The sequence below is a fragment of the Zosterops lateralis genome, assembly GCF_965231275.1.
Source record: "Zosterops lateralis genome assembly, chromosome: 2".
NCBI classification, from domain to species: domain Eukaryota; kingdom Metazoa; phylum Chordata; class Aves; order Passeriformes; family Zosteropidae; genus Zosterops; species Zosterops lateralis.
In genome coordinates, this window is record NC_139763.1 from 92,252,465 (window position 1) to 92,265,361 (window position 12,897).

A 12,897-nucleotide genomic window follows, 5' to 3' on the forward strand; every position below is an offset into this window, starting at 1 on the left:
GTCATCCTGGGAGACCTGCTCTGCTGGGGCATCCTCCCCAAACAGCTGATACCACAGCAAGCAGAAGTGCAAAGGATTATTTGTGTTTGTCTTCTGTGGCTTTGTGTTCCTTAGGGTGCCCCTTTAACACCCCAGTCAACTCTCAGCCTGCCAGGCTCTCTGACAGGCTTCCTGCTACAGATGTGTCTGAATATATTTGCTGTGAATCTTTTTTCCTTTATGAACTACTTCTCAAAAAAAAATTGCTTTGACCAGTCTTAGGGTTTAAATTTTCTTGTCAGTGGTTGTAAGGATCCAAATTTCCTTTCCAGAGTTTATTCTGTCTTCTTTGCTTCAGCAGGGGTGGGAAGGATTTCTGTTCTGAAATTATGCTGGGATGAAACCAGGAAAAAGAGAGGACAGAGCCCACTAGGCATGTCCCAGGGACTCCAAAACAAAAGTGACTGTTGTCTCATGCTCTCAGCACAGACAGAACAGTCTGCCATGTGTGGGACTAATTCATCAGCACATCCCAGCACAGAGAGGCATCTCATCTTCCCAAGCAGAAAGAGTGGATGCAGTGACTACAATGGGGCCATGGGCAGGGTTTTATCACCACAAAAAAAGGCATAAATTGACCTACAGTGCCCCCATTCTTGCATTCAAAATGTGGTGGCTGACTCCAGCCACCAGCCAAGCGTGCCATGGTGACCTTTCCCGTGATGCTGACAGTGTCATGTGTGGCAGTGCTGGATGTGTCCTCAAAGAGTGTTTCTGTCTTCCTTTCAGGGCCACCTTGAGGAAGCTGCGCCCAGAGGACATGTTTGAGACGTGGGTAAGCACATGTGGTGGGAACCATTGTGTCCCCTGATGGCTTCCAAGAAGAAACTGCTCCTTAAGAGCTCTAGCTTCTGGCTGGGCAAAACATTACCTTTCCTTCCTTGCAAAGCTACTCTTTCTCTTCTGGGAAAGAGGCAAAGCCTTAGCTGCCATGCCTAGTGCCTCAGTTCAAACAGGGTGCTCTAATGCTTTGTGCAGCAGTGATGGAGAGCTGGCTCCTGCTTGCTTCATAGAAAGAAGAGGGAAAGCTAAGCAGTGTGTGCCAGGCAGGTGTGGGCCCTGGGTAGTGATCCTGCCTGAGGATGCTCCATCTCATCTAAGGGACATCAGTGCTGCTGGTGGGCTGATTTCTGTGTTCTGCTCGCTGGGTGAGCTATGGAGATTATGTAGATATCTCATGGAAACTCACAGAATCGTAGAGTGGTTTGGGTTCAAAGAGACCTTAAAGATTGTCTGGTTCCAACCCCCTGCTGTGGTAGGGACACCTTCCACTAGACCGGTTGCTCAAAGCCCCATCCAACCTGACCCTGCACACTTCTAGGGACTGGGGCATCCACAACTTCTCTGGACAACCTGTTCTAGTGCCTCACTACCATCACAGTAAAGAATTGCTTCCTAACATCCAGTCTAAATCTACCCTCTTTCAGTTTAAAGCCAATCTCCCCCATCCTGTCACTACATGTCATTGTAAAAGTACCAGAGCAGTTGTACAATTCAAAATGGAAGTGAAGGCAAACAGTAGAGTTAATTATACAGATATCAAAGCAGATCATGCATTGACTGCATTTCTCACAGTGCAAGCAAGATGCAAATCAGCAACTGTGAAGAACTAACCCACATTTTGGCCCCTATCACACACAGAGGACTCTCATGGTCTGCAGGGGTGGGGAAGAAGAGAAAGGTGGAAATGAAAGAAAAATTATGTATAACAAATTATCCCTTCACTGTAAGTGAATATGGTGTTAAAAGCTAGTCAGGGGCTCTCAAGTGCCAGATGAATGCTGAAAAACAAAGCTGAACAGGTGCTTTACAGACACTAAGGAAGATGCAGTCATTCCTCCAAAAGGCTCGACACATTTATAACAACATTCAGATATCCCCTTCTTGGCTGTGTAACATGAAACGCCACAGGACTCCAAAGTGGCAAAAACCTTGGGAGTCTTTAATACAGCAAGGCAAGAGGTAATAAAACTGAAAAAGGAGTTATGAGTCACTTAGGCAAAATAGCTTTTCATTTCGTTTTGAAACACAGATTCTGTATAGAACACAGCTTCCAAGATCCACCAAAGCCCCTCCAAGGTTTTTAATGGAGCTTCAGTGATACCCAAATTGCACATGCAGTGGTTTCACTTTCATACTGACCGTGTCTAAAATAGCCTCATGAAAAGTATGAATTCCCAGTGGTGGGATGCTTGCTCAACCAAGAGCCTGGGAATACAGAGCTTGCCGCTGCTATGAGCAGTGGGCTCAGAACTACAGAAGACAAGGGGCTGGATTCTGATCTCACTGCAAGTTCACAGCATCCTCACTGCCTTCACTGGAGTTAGTCCAGTTTTGTTTGCTGCCTTGTAGGCCAGAATAGAGCTGCATTATATAGGTATATGCGTGTAATTATATATGGCATATAGATACATACTTTTTACTTTGCTGTCTGACAATGCTGCTGGCAAATATGAAGAAAAAGCAACAATGTAAATTTGCCCGATGTAAGTGGTCTGGATCCCAAGTAAATCTGCCTAGAATGTCCTGGTGAAAACGTATTCCCTGAAGATGTCCACAAAGGCTGAACATCCACTATTGTTTTCAAAGATAATGTTTTCCACTTAATCTTTCAGGGGGCTTTTTCCCTTTCAGTATTTGATGGTGGCTTTGTCACCTCTGGGCTCAGAAGGGAAAAGAAATTAGCATTTAGATGGGAATTTTTTCTTGCATTAAAACCAATTGAAATGGAAACTGGGACCGACAGCGGGTGAGGAAGGCGAAACGGATCCATGGGATAATTCAGAGATGACATTCATAGCAGGCAGATGATGAACTGGCCAGCAGATCCATTGGCCTTTGCCAATATCGTTCCTCATGTGCTTCATGAAGAAAAGTAATCCACCAGGCTGTAATTTTTGTCCTCCTCCACACTGGAGTCCTGAAATGACCCCCCCACTCAATTTCTCTCACTGCTCACAGAGACCCTCACCTAAAGCACAGACCCTTCACCTCCAAAACCGGGCCCAAATGAGCCACCTTGCCTCTCATATTGTGAGGCAATTGTGAGCCCCAAAGGAGCACGTTTTGGGGCTGAGCATGGTGGCAGATACTTGTTTCCTTTCAAACCACCCCGTGGGAGCTGAAAATTTATGAGGGTAGGTGGCCTCAGGCATGAAGGGGGAGCCTCTATTCTCATGCTAGAGAGCCCTTGGCCTTTTCTGCAGAGAAGCTTTTGCCTCACATCATCAGATGGTTATTGCCATCATGGTGCCCACCTCATTTTTTTATCTGAAGAGTTTCAGCAACACTACCTAAACTACCCCCTTCAGCACCTTCATGCATCAGCCTCACCTCAGCTCCTATTTCTGGTTTCTCAGTGGGGTTCTAGTCAATCCTCCCTTTGTAATTATCCTTTCTGAAGGCACCCCAGTGCTCCTCATCTCCAGGAACCACCTAGACTCTGTCCTCCCTCCCTGGCCCATCGGTAATAGTTGTGTTGTTTCCAGGAGGATGACATGGAGGGGATCCACATTGTAGCCTTTGCTGAAGAAGATGACCCAGGTAGGAGGCCATTTTCTTCCTTGTGTGACTCTCTATCCTTCAAGAAAGCGTATTTTCATGTGCTTTGACTGTGGAGCTTAGCACCATGGCCAGGATTGGGAGCCCCAGCCTATTAGGGTGGGACTCAGGATGCTTCTGGGTGTTTATGCTAGCAGGTGTGTTAGCCAGGACTCAAATTTTGGATAGAAATGGATGATTGCCTGGGGGGAAAAAAAAGTCATTCCCTCCACCCCAGTACCAGGATTTGCTCCTGAATTCTGCGTCCATCTTGCTGTGTGGCTCTGGGAGAGTGCTGAGGGCTGGCTGTGGGATAGGCATGCAGGAAACCCGAAGCCACCAACTCCTGAAAAGCCGTGGCGTCGGTGCTTCTCAGAGCCATCAGCAAATTGGAAAGCTTTGGCCTCTTGGGGGCTCAGTTGCTCCCTCACCACAAGAAAATAGTGACATTGTTCCACTCCATGGAAGGATTATGGGGCTTAATTCATGTGTAACTAATTTCAATACCCGAGGAGGATGCTTGAAATTAAAAGCCTTATTATCAAAAGAAAGCGCTGGGAGACAGCATTTTAATGAGAACTATAAACAACTCCTGTGTGCACAGGGGAGCCAGGGAAGCTGGAAACCCCACAAGCAAAAAGTGCCTGTGCATTTGCAGGAGAGTTGCAGTGGCTCATATATCATTTCAGATGGTTTTGAGTTCCTGGAAATCCTGAAGCAGGTTGCCAGGGACAACACTGATAATCCCGACCTGAGCATTGTCTGGATTGACCCTGACGACTTTCCTCTGGTGAGCGGCAGAGACTCTTGGCTTTTCTTGGTTTAATTCATGGATGGGCTGGGAATGAGGGGTGGTGTGTGTGGGGGGGGGTGTGCATGTGCACACAGGCGTGCAGGAATTGCTCCAGGGAATCTGGGACAGGCAAGGCTGGGAAACTGGACCACAGGCCATCCCCTTGGAAGCTGCTTGTTTGGGTCTGCCTCCCAAGGAGGCGTTGTCTTGGGAACAGCCCGGGAGTCCGCGCTTCCCTTTGCCTCGTGTGGCAGCCCAAGCTTGTGTTCAGCCTCTCCTGTCTCCAGTGCACACATGGGTGCACATCCTGGCTCCACAGCCCAGCTGACTGAACTGATGCAATGGGGCCTTGCAAACACCCCTGTCTGAGCCTTGTGTCTCCCTCCTGCAGCTCATCACTTACTGGGAGAAGACCTTCAAGATCGACCTGTTCAGGCCACAGATCGGGGTGGTGAACGTCACAGACGTGAGTAGCACATGCCCAGAAAATTCAGTGATCCCAAAATGAGGATGCTGGAAAGGTTGGGTCCTGCAGTACACTGGAATCAGTGGAATTTCCACTGTTAAGTGCAGGTAGAACAGGCTTTTCCCCTGGGGAAAAAATATGAAGAACTCACCAGGAGTTTGTAACACCTGCCACAGAGTTTCTAATACCTCAAAGGTTGGGCTTGAGGGCTTTAGACTGAGTGTATTTGTGCTGCCAAATCACACAAAAACCACATCTGCTGAGGACAGCACCAGCCTCCGTGGCCTGGGATTCAGAACTTTGCCCAGTTTTGTTTTTAAGGCCTTGCATTTCCACCCCAACTCACAGCATGCAGCTGTGTCCATTCCCTGCTCCGACAGTGTGGTGGCTTTGTGAAGAAAAAGTGTGTGTAGGGGGAAAAGGAAGCCATGCCTAGGGGAGGAGAAGAGGAGAAAAAGGAGGCTGTGTTTTTCTACAGAAGCAAAAGGTAACAGCTTGAGCGTAGGAGGGAAAGATTGTCCCCAACAGATGACAGGGAGAAACTACACAGCTTGAAAAAAGCTAAATAAATACACAGCTTGAACAGAAGTACAGCATAAACTGGTAATCAAGGGATCCTGCTGTGGTAAAGAGTGTGCACCAGGGTTCATCCAGGCCCTCGTCTCCTTCAGCCACTGCTGTGCAGGTACTGCTGGGGGGATTTGGGTGGGAAGAGGACACCTGCCTGCCCCACACCTGGTGGCAGTGAAGGTTTCCACACCAACCCACAGGCAGCAGCTGCAGAGGGAGACCTGCAGAGGCAGGTGCTACTTTGGCACAGCTGAGGGAGCAACAGTACCCAGAGCAGCCACAGCTATGCTATTGGGACAACTTTCTAGCAGTTCCTGTTTTCACTGTGGTTGCCTTCAAGCCAAAAAGCCATGGGACTGATCTCATGTTGCCCACACACTGAGCTTTTAAGGCAGGTGGGAGAGGGACCCATCTGACCCTCACCAGTAGAGATCTCAGGAGAGCTGCTGAGTGCAATGTACCATGCTTCACAGCCCTGACACAGAGAAAAATCTTTCTTTCCTCTTTCTGACACTGACAGTCCAGATGATCAGAGAGCCTGTAATGCAGCATGCTCCTGCCTGGCTCACCTATTACCTTAGTTTATTTTTAATGTTTAAGTGCTGGGTGTTTGTTTTAATCTCTTTAAAATGAACCTGTGCAGGTATGTAAGTGTCTCTGGAAGCAGAAATCTCTCCACCACAGAAGTGTTTGCAAATTGGTGCTTGACTTCATGTTTGAAATTTAAGTCATAAGTGCACTTTATGTTTCATCAGAAAAGAGCAGCAAGGGACTTAAAATTGGGACAAGTGTTTGGGGCTGGCTGCTGGTTTGGGTCAACACTGACCTTGCTTCCAGCCTTCCACATCCTCTCTCCTGTATCATCCCAGAAAAAAACGGGTACAAGGGTTGTGCAGCTGGATGGTTGTGCCTCCTGTTATAACAGATGCTGCCAGGCTATAGATGGGAGACATGGTGAGGAAGGCAAAGCAGTGGTGTCATGAAGAAATCAGAGCCCCTGGATCTTGCTCATGCCACCAAGGGGTTGAGAAGCTGACTTGGGAGTCAGGGAGTAGTTTCAGCCCTGGATGCATGTGAGCTTTTTGCCTGTAATAGAGCAGTACTCCACCAGCCCATGGAACAGACACTGGAGAGTGAAGACCCAGTGAGTTGATGCTTCTTAGCAGAATTGTTAAGGGAGAGAAAAAAGAAAAAAAGGGGCAAAATAGCACCTGTCACCTAAGATTATGAGACGAATGGACAAGCCAGAAAGAGAGCCCAAGTCCTCCAGTCTTATGCCCTTAATACAGTATCTCCCTTCATTATATTTACTGTGACTGGTCATGTTTAAGTCATGTCAAAGCTACATTAAACAGCAATCAATAGAAATTCATGGAAGTTGGATTGTCAGCAGCATGAGAATCATATAGAAAGCAGAATCAGGTGAGAACATATGCCTTATTATTCAGCAGCTACTCAGAGACCTGTAAAAACTTATGCATTATCTGGCTTTGATATAGTAAATGTTTCAGGTTGTTGTTTACAGTATTTGCAGGTTTTATTTCATTCCTCTTAAGTCCTTTTTTTATTTCTCGAGAGAGATTTAAGGAAGTTCCAGGTTGGTGGGTGATATCTAAAACAAACATTGAGCTCATTTTGTTATTTCAGTGTTATATCACTGCATTCAGCCAAGTTACACAGGTACAAAGTGGGGCTTACACAACAGAGTGAAAATAAACACTGCTGTTGGCTTCAGTGGACATAACCCTCATGACCTCATCACTTTTGTAAAAACCTGCCAATGCAAACACCAGACCTCCCAGCAGCCCCAACTGGCTCATCACATTGTGGTGACTGTGGTTCAGGACCAGGGCCATGATGCTCTGCAAAATACCACTGCTTTATTTGCACAGCACCTTCTCGAGGTGAAATGGAGCCACTCCTCCTCCCATTATTTAAAAGTGTCACTTTTGCCACACGAACAGTCCTGAGGTTAGGGACATGAACACTTGAGTGAAGCAAGATCTGCATGCCTCTCCAGGGTTCTTTTTTATTACAGTTTCAATGATTTAGGAGGAAAATATTGTATGGGAGACACAGCTTTCCTTGAGCAGAAATTGGTCTGGCTTTTAAGCAAGCCATAATTTAAAGAGAATTAAGTGCCACAGACAGGGAAAGGAGTTGGATGCATTTGCAAAAGCTGGTAGTTATCTTCTGATACGTGAAGATGCTTCTGCAGCATCAAATGCTGAATGAGATAACCTCAAAGTGCCTCAGCAAAATAGGACGCTGATCCTGTTTTATGGAGGGGGGACAGTGAATGGAAAGGAGCTTATCCAGGCATTTACCCAAGGAACCTGTAGCAAAGCAGAGAAGAAAACTTTCATTTCTAGACCTCAGAGACCAAATAAGCTTGCTGTCCCTGGGTAACAGTCACAAATTCGTTGTTGTCTTCTTACTGAATTCTCCCATCCCTTTTGGTTTATGGAAGCTGGAGGGAAAGAGCACCTGCATCCCAGGGCATCAGTGTTTCTCAGCACTCTGCAGCTGAGATGCACAGTGTGCCATCTCAGCCATGCATGGGAGCATGACTGAGGTGACCTAAGGGAAGGGTCTTCCAAGAGCAGGAACCATTATCACATATGGAGAGTCCAGAGCAAGGTCCTGAGGCAAAGGTGATTGTAACAGAGCTTGGGGAGGAAGGGTGCTGACAGGGGCTCGTGAAGGCTCTGAAGAAGAGGTCCCAGAAGGGCTCTGGATGGAAGGAGGGAAACACTGTGATGTCCTGCAAACCAGGGTGATGCAATGGGTGTGGCAGAGGTCTCTTAGATCTTTACATAGACTTGGGGTCTACAGAGCTGTCCAGATAGAGTGAGGAATGCATCAGGTGGGCAATGCTCCTGCTCACAGGAATGGGCAGTGGGCACACATCTTGTCAGGGCACACAGCACCACACACACCTGTAAACCTGCTGCCCAGCCCCACTGCCCCTGGTCAGACACAGCAGCACTCCAGGGGGAAAGTGGTGATCCCAATGCATGGACAGAGACGCTGAACTGAGCCTGTCCACAGGCTGTAGAAAGAGGGAGCCAATGCCCTGCATCCCACCCGTGCTCCAACCCTCAGCCCCCGACACCCCTCCTCTTCCCCGTGTCCCTGAGGGCAGCTAACCCCTCATCCCTGTCCCCACAGGCTGACAGCATCTGGATGGACATCAGAGATGATGACGACCTGCCCACAGCTGAGGAGCTGGAGGACTGGATAGAGGACGTGCTTTCTGGGAAGATAAACACTGAAGACGATGATGACGATGAAGATGACGATGATGACGACGATGATGACGATGACGACGATGATGATGACGACGACGACGATGACGACGATGACGATGATGATGACTAGCTGTGACTCTATGCAGTTTGACTTGTGGGGCCCGAGAGCCCTCGCCCTGCGGCAGGTCCCTCCATCGGAAGACCTGTTTGAGCATCAGCAAGCACCGCTGCTCCTCCTTCCCCGGCCCCTCTCCCCCTGCCCTTGCCCTTGCCAGGAGCCCCTCGCCTGATTCCCAGCGGTGCTGGACCACCAGGACTGCCCCTATGGAGGGCAGCACCTGCAGGCGCCCAGCACCGCTGCCAATCATGCCTCCTTAGTAAGGGCAGTAGGAATCTGCAGGGAATCTGCCCCGAGTGTCCCAGGGCAGGAGAAAAGTGCCTGCCTGCTTGCTGCCAGAGGGACGCAGGGAGCCAGTTTGTATTTGTATTGTGTTCATCAGCCCAGCACTTAACATCCAAAGACCAAATCTCACTTCAAGACATAGGGAAAACCCTAACTGTAAAGTTTAGCCCTTTTATTAAACACAATGCCCTTTGCAGCTACTCTGCCAAGACCACTCGATCCTGCAAGTTCTGCTGCGGGAGTCTGTACTCCCTAACATGCTAAGAGCCAGAAAAATGCTTTGGGAGGGGAGGGAGGTTTTAGGGATGCTATTAAAGTTTTCAGTGATTCCACATAATGACAGGATATTCTTGTCTGCCAGTGCAATGCAAAACCAAACACTGGGTCCCCTGTCTGAACCTCTTTCTTCTTGAAAGGTCAGGCCACAGCTGGAGTCACTGCAGGGGGCCTGATACGAGCCACAAAGCTCGTGAACTGCTGGACAGGCTGGTCCAGCTCTGAGCCCAATGTGAGTCCAAACCACTGAAGGCTGAAGACCATGGCACTGAGCCAAGCCAATGGAAACATCCATAGGGGCCCACCCTGAAGCATTCCTACTCCCCATGACCTTCCAGCTTTGGCTGACTCTTCACCCAAAGCCTGTGTTGCATCTTTTCCCATGATCAAGATGTTGGGAGGGAACGCATCTATCCAAACAGATAGTGGATGAGGTGCGTTGGGGTATGAGCAGCAGAGGGATTCAAGCTGTTTGGCTTTTGAGTATTTAGTTGCACAGTTACTCCCTGCTTAGAGACTGAGATATCCCATGTGAGAAGTGCTTTTGATTGCAGGCTGAGGAGGAGCTCAGGGTACCAGTTTGCAGTCAAGGGGGTCACTCACAAAGCCCTGAGTGAGTGCAGCACCATCCATGTGCAGGTCACTGTGGCAGCATTAGGTCTCCCTGCTTTCCCATGCTGGCAGATTTCAATTGTCTTGGCTTCTTATGTTTGGCAGTAGTGCAATGAATGGAGAGTTCAGAGATGTTTTTATCTTTATAAATACATTTATAAAGATGTTCCCCAGTTGTTCAGGGTTGTTAGCATAGGTAGCGTACACATCTCCTCTCTTGCTACAAACAAAAAACAGTGTTCTGACCATCCTTATACTGGCTTAGGACAGAGGTACATGATGTGAGGCAAAATAACAGTGAGGGACAAAGAAATCAGTGTTACACAAATGTGCATCAGCCTGATGAGAAACAAGGTTTACGCACTATATATTTCCTTTATCAGATGAACTGCAAAGCAAGATTTTACAGATTTTTTTTCCAGCCTGTTGATCAGTCTCTTTGCCTCTCTCTACATTACCTGAAATAGAAATTCGAAACTACTGGCCTAAAAAAGCTGAAGTATTGATATGTTCCCATGTGTGCCACATCCCCTTGGTGGAAAATGCCAGTATGACCAACACAGAGCTGTATTTCTCTCTGTCTCGGTGCACTTGAATGAATACTGTGCTAACATGGTAGATGACTGTAGGCCAAGTTAGCTCCTTGTTGAGCATCAGACTCTCAACATGTGCTTTTCAGATACAGCCTATTAGAAGAATAGACAAGGCAGCAAAGCCCCCAGGTCAAGCATTTGCTCTTCCATGCTTCCTTGTGATTGTCTGGAGGATGAACAAAGTTTATTCAGAGAGAACAATCAACTGGTTGCTCTGTCGTGATGAACAACTTTCAAAAGTTTTGAAATTCAGAGTATTCTCAGCATGGAGGTCTCCTCCTCTCTTCCACTCACACAGGGTGCCCAGCACTGTCCTCTGCTTTTTCCTCAAGAGGTTTGCTGGAGCTCAGAGAGGGAGAGAGCAGGACTCAAGGTCTCGTTCATCCACACTGGTAAGGATCAAGAAGAGGGAGAACTAGCCCTCTGGTAGTCTCTTGGCCTGTGATTAAGGGACAACTACTGACCTGAGAAAAGAACTAGCTCATCTTTACCCTTGGGCTATTCCCAGGAGGAAAACACAGACAGTTTCACCCTGCATAAGGTAAAGCCTGCACGGGCCATGGGCCTCCTCATCAGCCACTCCAAACATGAAGAATAATGAAAAGTTCCTCTATTGCCTTTCCTAACTGGCACAAGCTCCAGACATGCCTGAGTGCTTTCTGTGTGCCCCTCTCCCACTGTGGACGTCCCTCTGCTCTGAAGTGCCCCACTCTAGATGGTCTGAGAGGCACAGAGTGCCCCAGAGGAGCAGGCAGACCCTGCAAACAGCACCAGAGACATGTTCAAGTGCACAGGTGTTTCACAGGCACTTAAACACTTCAAAGCAACACACCTCTAGGGGGAAAAGAAATCATTAATGTAGAAGTGTAGAGGTTGAACTCGTACTGGGGAGTGGTGCCAGTGGTTTACAGAAAGTTTCCCTTGAGTTATGCAAGAAAGAGCTAATCCTACAGCTGCCACTCCATGGTGCCAGGGATGGGGCTGCCCTTTTCTCTCTTCCCTCAGTCCACCGTTGCACTTCTCATCATTGTCTTTGCCCACAAACAGGAACTGTTTATTGCCAGCTCTTGGGACAATCACATAAAAAGTTAGGAAAGCATTGCCACAGAGGAAGGATTGCAGCAATAAGGATGGGTAGGCAGCAAAGCCTTTCCCATTTACCCCTAACACCCCGTCTGCCCCAAGATCCAAATAACCAAACTGCTGAGTGATGCAATGCCCCTTGTGAAGGAGATGGCAGCTTGAATTTGAGTGTTTTGCTTGCAGGGACGGGTAAGACAGTGGTATAGGGATGACACACAGAACTCCAGGCCCAGATGCTCCTGGGTTCCTCTGTCACAAGTAGGAGCATCTGGCATTTGAAAGGCACTGGTGACCCTGAGAAGCAAAGCCAGCCTAACCCTACTCACTATACACTGAGAAGAAAAAGTCAGCACATTTTGATGAGGAACCTGCAAAAAAACCTTTTGTTAAAAAAATATAAATTTGTGTACGTGGGCAGCACCAAGTGCTTAACAAGCAAGTCTCTCTTCACAAGTAGTTTTTTTGCTCCAGCATGTTAACTAGACATAATGGAAATGTCTTTATACAGATAAAGACAGGAATTGTATTTTGTCCTTATCCAACCACGAGTGCTGCAAGCTGATCAGTTTATTCACAGAATAATCCAATAATTTTTGTTGGAAAAGACCCCTAAGATCATTGAGTCTGACTATTAACCCACCACTGTCAAATTAATACCCAAAGTACTCCAAAATCTGGTCTAATCTGTCCGCAGTGACAGTGAGGATCCCCCTAACATGTGATGTTGTGGCAAGAACACCAAGTCATGCAGCACCTTTTCCCAGTCCCTAGACACAGGGCTGGAAGGCACAGCCAAGGGATTTGTCTGGGATGTGTACCACAGCCCATCCTGTCCTGCTCATGGGCATCAATGAAGGGAGAAGGAAACCCATCAGGAGCAACAGCTCTCAGCTCTCATTCTGCAGCACGAGGAGAAAGTTTTTGTCTTTGCAGCAGTTGCTGATGTAGAGGCTCTGTGAACCCAAAGTCCTCTGAGTTTATGTCAACTCTTTGGGAAACAGCTGCAGGAGGAAGGGACAAGGGAGGCACTCTGGAAATCGCAGATTACTCCATGTTTTCAGGGTCAGCAGTTTTTGTGATGTTTCTGAGGAGTGATGAGTCTCCCGTCTCCCCTGGGAAAGGAATGGCCCCACAGTGAAACCAGAGACCTCAGCTGCTTCCCATCCCAGAATGAAGCTGCTCAGCCAGACTCCAACGGGAACACAGAGCCGAGGACACCGGCTGCTTCTCCATGTCTGTCTGCACATCATACCTAAAGAAATGATTGATTC

General features: G+C 47.9%; 1 protein-coding gene across 1 annotated transcript in view; it reads left to right on the top strand.

Annotated features, from left to right (window-relative positions):
- CASQ2 (calsequestrin 2) overlaps window positions 1–10,393 on the top strand; it is a 34,415-nt gene extending 24,022 nt beyond the window's left edge. Inside the window, exons 7-11 of the mRNA XM_083884726.1 lie at window positions 769–814; window positions 3,528–3,582; window positions 4,269–4,369; window positions 4,764–4,838; window positions 8,580–10,393. Coding sequence (XP_083740852.1) covers window positions 769–814; window positions 3,528–3,582; window positions 4,269–4,369; window positions 4,764–4,838; window positions 8,580–8,789 — 487 coding nt within the window. The 3' untranslated portion in view covers window positions 8,790–10,393. The remainder of the gene's footprint in view (window positions 1–768; window positions 815–3,527; window positions 3,583–4,268; window positions 4,370–4,763; window positions 4,839–8,579) is intronic.
- The last annotated feature ends 2,504 nt before the right edge of the window (window positions 10,394–12,897 follow it).